The sequence below is a fragment of the Augochlora pura genome, chromosome 3, assembly GCF_028453695.1.
Source record: "Augochlora pura isolate Apur16 chromosome 3, APUR_v2.2.1, whole genome shotgun sequence".
Lineage (NCBI taxonomy): Eukaryota > Metazoa > Arthropoda > Insecta > Hymenoptera > Halictidae > Augochlora > Augochlora pura.
In genome coordinates, this window is record NC_135774.1 from 12,608,474 (window position 1) to 12,618,578 (window position 10,105).

General features: G+C 49.5%; 1 protein-coding gene across 10 annotated transcripts in view; it reads left to right on the top strand.

Moving 5' to 3' along the window:
- The window catches only part of LOC144478758 (protein abrupt), a 102,200-nt gene extending 92,400 nt beyond the window's left edge, over positions 1-9,800 (top strand). For 6 of the 10 annotated variants that reach the window (XM_078196966.1, XM_078196967.1, XM_078196969.1 and 3 more), the window contains exon 8: positions 8,215-9,800. In XM_078196966.1, coding sequence (XP_078053092.1) covers positions 8,215-9,212 — 998 coding nt within the window. In that variant the 3' untranslated portion in view covers positions 9,213-9,800. Of the gene's footprint in view, positions 1-1,391; positions 4,737-4,829; positions 7,696-8,214 lie in introns of those variants that run through there. The other 4 variants (XM_078196975.1, XM_078196972.1, XM_078196974.1 and 1 more) reach the window with 4 other exon arrangements.
- The last annotated feature ends 305 nt before the right edge of the window (positions 9,801-10,105 follow it).

Genomic DNA, 10,105 nt, shown 5'->3' on the forward strand with positions numbered 1-10,105 from the left:
ATTACCTGCCTCCCAATTACGAGCATCATCGATTTCCCTGGGAAAAGAATCTGAATGGCGCGGTGATCTCGCTGGAGGATCTCGTCGACTGCTTAACCGCGACGGCGGTGCCTGCACGTCCTTCCCTTTTTACGTAATGAGACGCGCACGAAAAGTGGGAGAGGCCTTTTGCTTAGAGATTCGTAGGAAAGATAGTCGTAACGAGGCGTAGAGGGTGGATCAATACGAGGGTTCTTACATAGTTCGCCGACTGTCTCTCTCTTTTCTCATTCTCTCCGTGTCTCTCGTCCTTTCTCCCCGACACCACCGCCACCGCCACCACCAACCCGCCCGGCGTCTTCCGTTTTCACTTATCTCTTTCTTGCATCGGGAACTCTCGTTTTTCTCTCGATATCTACCTTTGTTTTCTCTTTGTCTATACTATTCTCTCTTTCTCTCTCTTTCTCTATCTGCTCATCTGTTTCTCTCGCATACACTCACTGAGAGCTTGACATGCACGGAGGTGGGTGCTCGTTCCTGCGGGATCGTTGCGTTTCTTCTCCCTTCGACGTTCGCGGCGTCGTTCGCTTGGAAAATCGTTTTCGTCGACAATCTAAGCCCCCCTCCGCGCGCGCTTTGACGTCACTAAATTTCCACGTTTGCGATTGATACTTTGAAGCGGCTCCTTCTTCGGGGAAGACGAACGGTAGGGGGACGGAAAAGCTCGGGAACCGAGAAGAACCGGTGCGTGTCGGTGGCCGGCTGTCGCGATCGATGCGTTCCGCGGCAAATCGAACCCACTTTGATACCAGAGAAATAAAGAAAGAGAGAGAAAGAGAGAGAACGCGCGCGCGCGAGAGAGGGACAGAGAAAGAGAAAGAGAGAGAGAGAGTGTAAGAGCAACGCCGCCGAGCACGACAACAACATCAACAACAAGAACAACAGAACACACCAAACATCCTACAACCGGGCATGCGCTGAGAGTACGAGAGTAGCGAGAGCGTGCGTGTGTCCAGATACGAGAGCGTTGTGGTACGTCGCGTGTGAATGTGTGTGCGTGGGCATGTGTGGAGGCGAGAGAAAGACAGGATACGGGGAGGGGAGGGGTGGTGATCGAAAGTGGTGCAGAAAGGAAGAAAGAAAGGAGTGGAGAGGCGAGGAGAGGATCGTCGTGGTGTGGAGTGGTGTGCGTGCCGTAGGAAGAAAGATTGCGATTCAGCGCGTGTGGGAGAGCAAGAGACGTGGAGAGAGAGAGAGAGAGGCGAGCGTGGGCGAGGGAGAGAGAGAGCGAGAGAGAGAGAGAGAGAGAGAGAGAGAGAGAGAGAGAGAGAGAGATTGAGAGGGATCGAGAGAGAGAGAAAGAGAGAGATGAAAGGCGACAGTATCAACTGACGGGCACATCCTGGTTGTAGGATCGGTGATGCCGAAGAGGGAGGAATCCGCGATGCCGAAGAGGGAGGAATCCGCGATGCCGAGGAGGGAGGAATCCGCGATGGCGGCGGTGGTTGCGGCCGCCAGCGAAACTTCGCAAGCCGTGGAGAATTTCGCGAGATTCTACACGGAACTGCACCACGACGACCCTAAGAATCTCTGCCGTTACTGCGGCAGATGCTACTCGTCGCCGAGCAACCTCCGGCAACACATGAAAAATGTCCACTCGGATTGGCCGCCGCGGGACACGTGGCCGCAGTGCCACTTGTGCGGGAAACGCTGCAAGACCAAGCATTACCTGATCAATCATCAGCTACAGGCGCACGGGATACACCAGCGCCTTTTTAGCCTGAACAATCCCAATCAGCAGCACCCGTCGCCCTCCTCCTCCTCGTTGCCATAAGTACGGTCCTCCGAGTCCGACGATTACCGCGCGGACAACGAAAACCCGAAAAATCCCACCGCGAACAGACGAAGGCGGGGGCTGGCCCTCGACCCTCCTGAACACAGCCCGGCCCCCGAGGATGATTGCCCCAACTGCACCCCTATCGCGGACCTCTCCCGTGCTCCGGTTTCGGATAGATCGTTGTTCACGGTCGCGTGGAAAGTTGCTCTGCCGAGACGTGTCCCCCTCGGTTCCACGGTCCGAGCACAGGTTGCAGGTCGTCTTCTGGTGTCTCGGGTCAAGGTCTTGGGCTTCGTTGTCTGATTCTTGGATCTGGGATGGTGGGTACCCTTTCCGTGGAGGCTCGATGGCTGTAGGCTTGCTGGTTTGAAATTCTAGGGAACCTCGGCGAGACGTCAGTTTTTAGTGGGACGACTTTTCTATTGTGCATCTCGGTTAGGGTATAGGGCATATATATATATCGTAGGGAATGACAATTAATCCGCTCGTTTTAGAGACGTTAATTTCATTAACCCGTTTGACGGACTCTGTCGAATTTGTGTTTGGGAATCTTTCGTGGTCAGATGGCAGTGTTCGGTCATTTTCTGGAGGCTATGCAACGATTCATTCCTTTCTCAACCTACTCAAGTTTAACGCATTTGCTGTGTCGTATGGAACACCCGTGCGGATATAATAAAGCCAAATTGATCGATGGAACTTAGTCTCGTTCTATAGCATTAGTTACAAGATGATTTAAAGTCGCAGAGAACTACGACGACAGAGGTGAAGCATGATCGAAGATCGCATCAATTTTTCAGGACGTTCGCCATAAATTCCGCCATCTGGCTACAGAATTAATCAAGCGACACCCTCGCAGAATCATTCGGCGAAAACCGCCTCGGTATTCTTCCAGTCCTTGCGCCCCTAATTCCGGCCGAGTTCCAGATATAGAATCGCGTTCGGAAGTTATTAAAAACGGAACAGAAGAACTTTCCACGGATCTAATAAAATAGCACGCCGGTTAAAGTCGCCGGTTATTTTCGTGACGGAGATTAAACTCCGAAAGTAGATTACGATCTGGGTTATGCCCCGATTCGTATATACCCGAAGGTCGCCGGAGACCATTTCCGGCGGCGGGGCTGTATCCGCGAGGTCAGCCCGGACGGATTCTTTCTATTTTCCATATTTTCGATGACAGATCGTAAGAGACGCAACGTGAGAAATTAACTGGCGCGATGCTTCTTCAGCAAAGATCTTTTATTCGACCGCCTTTCTCCTCTCTTCGAAAACCATCTCACCTCCCGAACAGAGACCTCTCTTATCTCCGAGCATATACAGTATATGCCGCCTGATCGGCGAACATCTCAGAGATCGCTTACAAGATGAATGGCAACATCGATTATATATCCCCGCGCGAGAACACCGAGCGGCCCTCTGTCCGGTGTGCGAAAACCGGCACACCTGGCGGAAAGAAACGTACCTTAATGCATAAAGCGAGGAGCGTCTTCGTACTCCGTGCACGCACGTTTCGCAGGTATTAGCGCCACTTCGAGAATTGCGTATTAACCGAGCTCTTGTTAAGGATCGAACGAAACTGTTCCAAAGTTCGATTAATTGCGAAGCGCAGTTTTGTCGTTGTTCGGTTGTAACAATGTCGCGTATTAATTGAAACCTCGATGATCGCTGACGTGCTCGTGCGAGATAAGAAACGTTCAACGCACTTGAGAGCAGGAAGAGATAACCAGGAATATCTTCGATTAATTATAAAGAGTAATTCCGTGGCTTTTCTGTTACAAAATCATTTCCGCTAATTGAAACTTTGATCGCGTACCTATTTATGCGAGATAAAAGCGTTTGACGTACTCGAAAGCCGGAACAGATAACCGGGACTATCTTCGATTACTTATACAGCGTAATTCTGTGGCATATTCTATTATAAAATGCTGCGAACTGAGTAAAACTTTCATTAAATTTGAGGAATGTTTAGTCTACTTGGAAACAGGAGAAGTCGAGGAACGATTGAGAGAACCTTAACACGTTGAGTACCGCGTCGATCATATATAGATGACGCTAATTTTGAACTAAATTCTCCGATTCATTTTCATTCGTATTACATTAAACAAATCCAATGATATTAGATTTCGGTGACTGCAAAGGAGTCGATCAGATATTTCCTAAAGTAAATTTTAGCTATCTAAGTTTCTTAATTAAATGACTTTGAAACGCGAGAATTTTTGGGGGGTGATTTCCGGCACTCAACGTGTTAAAATTGCTATCATTCTCTACTTTCGAGGATAATTCCGAATAGATCCAGGGTGAAGCTATAAGAATTTCAAAAACACGCGGTCATTGAATATCGAAGTTAGCGCCAGTTATCTACGCAAGGGTAGAGACGAATGGTTAGGCGACGCGCCGTTGGTACAACGTGGAACAGTTTCGTTCGACTCCCGATTCTCACGCCTCCGCCACCTTCGATCCGACCGCAGGTTCAGAGTGTATCGCAGGTGAGGAAGCCCGCGTTCCGATCCAGACAGGAGCGGATGCTTTCGTAATAATCTGGCACGTGAGATTCAACCCCGAACACGAGTTCGAGTGCCTCGCTTCAGTATTCGATTTACGCGGTGATTGCGCGGATTCCGTGCAGTCTTGTCTGCCAATTGCCCGCGATATCGAGCATACGGCGAGTGTGTGTGTGAGAGAGCGAATCCGAGAGACGGGAAGCGAGAAAGAGAGATAGGGAGAACGAGAGAGAGAGAGTAATAGAGTGAGAGAGAGAGAGAGACAGGGAGAGGGATGTCTGCGCGAGAGCGAGAGGGAATGAGAGATAGAGCAATTAGCGATCCGCCAGATACCAGCAACCAGCAACCATTTGCGGGATGTAACCCCCCTAGAATATTCCGCATGAGACCCGGGGGGTTGGGGCAGGGGGTAGGGCGCCGCGGCGGCTTGGTGTACTCTGTTTTTATTACGGGGGTTGGGGTTGGGTTTACGGTGGTGGTGGCTGGTGGTAACGTTGGTGTGGTGGTGGTTGCAGATCACGGGCTCGATGAGGCAGAGGGCGCGGCTTACCACCACCACCACAGCCATCACCAGCAACATCATCGGCATCGTCATCATCATCCACCATCCGTCCCTCCTCCTCACCATCACCATCATCAGGCGCTAAAGAAAGAGGAGCAAGACCAGTCGACCACCGGAAGCGGCAGCAGCAGCGGCGGTGGCGGTGGCGGTGGCGGCGGCGGCGGGAACGCGGCGTCCGGCAGCAACGCCGGGACCAGCAAGTACCAGAGGAGCCCCGCGGACTTCCGGCAGCAGAAGATGATGCGCGACCACCATCAGCAGCACGGTTACAGGTGTCCGCTCTGTTGTAGGACCCTGCAGGACATCAGCACCATGAGGGCCCACCTCGAGCACCACTATCCACGCGACTCGCCCACATGTCCCGTCGCATCCTGCGCGAAAACCTTCTCCCATCCGAACAGCGTGCGCAACCATATGCGTCTGAAGCATCCCGTGCAGTGGGACCAGATCAAGACCCTCAGGTGGACCTACGTCTGATAATCAGGCGGCCAGGACACCGACGACTATATTCCACCATCTTCTCTTGCTCCTCCTGGAACATCTTGTCCTCTCGATCCTCTACTATCGATTCTTCTCCGAAATCTTCCTACCGCGGCCGCGTCTCCTTCTAGACGGTGTGTATCGATTGCACGTGACTCGATATCGTTTCTTGGACACATGGTGGAGGGTGCGTTTACGTTTTCCACGGAAAGGTCTCGCGTGCCAGAGCCTATAAAACCGTTTCGAAAGGTCGCGCGACGAGGTTGTAAGTATGCAAGAGGGTAACGGGAACTACTTTTATGGGGTTCGACGGTCGAGTGTACGGTCCCATGTGGACGCTTCCACCCGCACAAAAGCACACGCGCGCCCCCCCCTCCCTCTTATCCTTCTTCAACGCTACCCACCCGCCACCAAAACCCCCCTTAATCTATCCCACTGAGAAGCGCACACTTTGTAAATATTTCGGAAGATTATATTGATGAACAGAAAAGAAGGAATATATTATATATAAATATATATATATATAAATATAAATATTATAGAGAGAGTATATATATATATTATGAAGAGATAATCTATATATATATTATTATATATAGTGAGAGAAAGAAGAGAGTTGATTTTGTATAAAAGAAAAGAGAAAATGATAAAACGTACGAAGCAGTATTTCCAGTAGAGCCTGAAAAGAGAAAATGAAAAAACGAGAAAGAGAATAACCGCGTAGTCACACCATAGGATCGTGTAATAAGAGTAACGTCGACTGTAAGACTACGGAGCGCGTCGGCGACGACGTAAACGGTTAGGTTATACGTATCTTACAAGAGAAAACAATGTTCCTCTAAAGCTGAGTAAGCCAGCCTTACGTTAAAGATCGTAGTATTAAGGCCGTAGATGGGAGTCGAGAGAATATAAATTATGTACGAGCGGGGACGTGTAGTCGAATATTCGCGGCGCACGAGAATGTTGCAATGCGCAACCAGGGCGCAGATGTTGCAGCCACTGTGTCGATGGTCGCGACGCGGCCTGCCGAACAGTAACTTCGCGATGCTTCCGTAATTGTTAATCGAGGAAACGCAATATTATACGTATATTTACACACATACAGTTATACAACACGCGTAGAGAAAACGCATTAGGAGACGCGCGGCTGCGCTTCAAAAATCGACAGTCGGGGCTATATTGATGGTTGTTTCCCATCTTTTTGGCATTTTTCTTCAAATTTCTTATATATTGTCGAGAACTGTGGTACCTAGATGAGCAAAGTCTGATACTAAGAGATTTCGTACCTTCTTGATAAAGAATTTCCCAAAGATGACTAAGTCTAATTTCAAATTTAATTTTTTACTTTTATTTTTCAATAAATTTTTTTATATTTAAAGATGCCTGAAAACGGCCTGCGATTTTCGCAATTAAAAGCTTTTTACTTTCGTTCTAATATATCGATGACACTGCAGAGATTAATTGTAAAGTCATCGGTGATTATCGACGAAGATATGGTTGAGTACGCATTTCGTGATAACGATTACTTTCTATCGATCGAACCAATTGGCATGGAGATTTTCAATAATTGAAAATAGGATTAATAAAGATGTTCCATGTCTGGCTGGAATGAGTCACTTACTAAACGAGGTCGCGAGAGCTATCAGTATTACGGTATTTAATTTTGATTAGAATAAAAAAAAACAGAAGAAGCTTTATGTCACCATTTGACAAAAATATCATTAGATTTCGTATCATTCTTTTTGAAGATGATTTTCGAAGCGCAGTTGCGATCGCTGCGAGCGAGTGTGGATCGATCGGTCGACCCGAACAACGCCTAGCCTTATTTTTCTACAGTCTTGTGTTTCGTCAGTATTCCCTAGGTGAAGACTTCCCCCAGGCAGGTTAAGTTTTCGACACACGTGTACGATAGTTACTAGAGATACGCTGCGAATGAATACGAAAAAATTTATTTATATATATGTATATATACATATAATATATAATATCATATATTATGTACGTATATATAAATATATATAAATATATATCGCGTGGGCGAGTTGTTGTTCGCGCGAGTGATTAATTAAACGAGAAATAAGAAACGCTAGTCCCCTCGAAAATTCCGATTTCTAGAACGAAGCGAATAATATCAAACGACTGTCTCCTATTTTCTTCGAGCTAGTTTCACACTCTTAAACCGTGAGATCGCTTTCACGATTGACAGCTCGTCCCACGAACAATGTATAGAGCATCATACGCACTATTTTAGCAGACACTAGCGTTACGTAAGACTATACATACGACACACGAAATAAAGTATATACTATTTAAGTAATGCTTTGTACAATAAAAGGTATTCAGAGAACCTTGTTGTGTTGCTCGTCTGTTCGTTCCATGGATTCACTTATGATTTACTTTGGCCTGCCCTTTTAATTATCACCCGACGATTTATTTCAATCGACGATTGCTACCACGACGTTGCCCCAAAATAGCTATACCCCGACATGATCGCAAGCTACCTACGATTACAAAATAGTTAGAGCCACCTATGCTTCTCTAGCCATTATGAGTTTCAACCCGGAGTTCCTCAGAGAAGCCCTCGAGTTCTATGATCAAATTTCACAGATACGATCCCGAGTTTTAACTTGAAATTTCACAGGGACGGGGCTTCAGTTGTTGTAACTCTACAAATTGCACAGAGACGATCCTGAGTTCTAGCCGCAAATTTCGCAGAGCGTCCTTACAGGTTCCCCGAGAGGAACAACAAGATCCCCTTAAACCGACTTCCCACGTTTTTATTTTACCGACCGCCAAATATTTCAGCAGAATCCCGGTTCAGCTCTCTCATCATTTCCTTTGTTTATCTTCTTTTGCAGTCGCCCGGCGCGGTTTGGACATGACACGGGTCCGCGCGACCGACCCCCGGCCCTGCCCGAAGTGCGGGAAGATCTATCGATCGGCGCACACGTTGCGCACCCACCTGGAGGACAAGCACACGATCTGTCCGGGCTACCGTTGCGTGTTGTGCGGCACGGTGGCGAAGTCGCGGAACTCGTTGCACTCGCACATGTCGCGGCAGCACCGCGGCATCAGCACCAAGGACCTGCCCGTGCTGCCGATGCCGAGTCCGTTCGACCCCGAGCTGGCGTCTCGTTTGCTGGCCAAGGCGGGCGTCAAGGTGAGTCCGGCGGAGCTGAGAGCCCGAGCGAGTCCCACGGGGCCCCGGAGAGGGGACATGAGGCTGGAGATACCACGAGGAGGCGCGCCATCGGAGGCGGGCAGCAGCATCTGCGGCGGCGACGACCCCGAGGACCTGACGCTGCCTCTGAGCCTGAGGTACGGCTCCCCGACCCCGAACAACAACACTGTGATCACCAAAGTCAGCGGCAGCAACAGCAGCGGCAGCACCAAGAACTCCACGGCGACGGCGATAGCAGCCAAGTCCATGGACACCATGCACGGCAGCCGAGAGCCGAACACGGCGCCGCTCCATCCGCCTGGACACCTTCATCCGAGCCACCATAACACCAGCGCGACGGGATCCGCGATCCTGGACACCTACCTGCAGTTCATCGCCGAGAACTCCGGCTTGGCGACGATGGGGCTCAGCCCCGAGCAAGCCGCAGCCGTGGCGGCTGCTCACGCCGCCAAGATGGCGCACATGAGCGCCATGGACAAGCTTGGCGGTCGCGGGATCGAGGACTACCCTATGATAGGCAGAGACGAGGGCAGAGGACTCGGCATCGTGCACGAGGACCGACACGACGTCCTCCAGGACAGGCACGGCGTCCTTATGGACGAGGGTGACTCGTCCGGTGGCGAAGAGGACGACTTCAGCGAGAACGAGGAGCCGGAGATCGTGATGGCTGAATAGGCGACCTGTTTTGCTACCCGATTAGGAAGTGGAGGCGCCTGGCCGGGTCTCGCGCGGGCCCGGCCCAGGGCCTCGTTCACAGTTTAAATCCATCCACTACCTCAGTAGAGACTCCTGTTTTCTTTTGTTGCGAGAGATACAGTTTTCCAAAGAAGAAGGAAGAGGACGACGACCACGACCGTGGAGCTGCGGGTTGGATAGCACTCGGCGAGCTCTGTCGGCCACGTCGGATCGCGTTTACACACTTTTTAAACCCTGTTTTAATAAATTCCATCTGTCTACCTCAGTGAACACGATAAACGATAAGTGATAGGACAGACCAAGACGAATCTCATTGACGAAGAAGAAGAAGAAGAAGAAGAAGATGATGATGATGATGATGAAGACGACGGAGACGACAGACCGGTTGCGCATCGGCTGGACTCGCCGGTTCCCATGGTTCTCCGCGTCGGTGTTCCCCCGAAGTCTTGGGGAACACCATTGTAAACCGGGAAGCTAGGTGACACAACCAGGGCAACTGTTTGATTCTTTTTATTTTCTAAAGGTTTAAATGAACGGTGCCCGTCGCGTACTCGCGACGAACCCGAGAAGATATTATTATTATTATATTATATTATATTATTATTATTATTATTATATATGAATGTTGAGGAAGAAAATATATTGTCTAGATTTATAGCGAAGTTAGTGTACCACGGGGCGTGTACGTGAAACACGCAGCAGGTGAAGCAGGAATCGCGTACGCGCGCATTAACGAGTAGAGAGAAATACGTGTAGCGTTTAGGGTAGCGTGCCCCCATCGTGTTTTCTTTCTTTCGTCGAGAAGTTGCGTGCATTTCACACTACACCACGATTATTACATACACCATTACATTCTCGAAGGACACACAGAC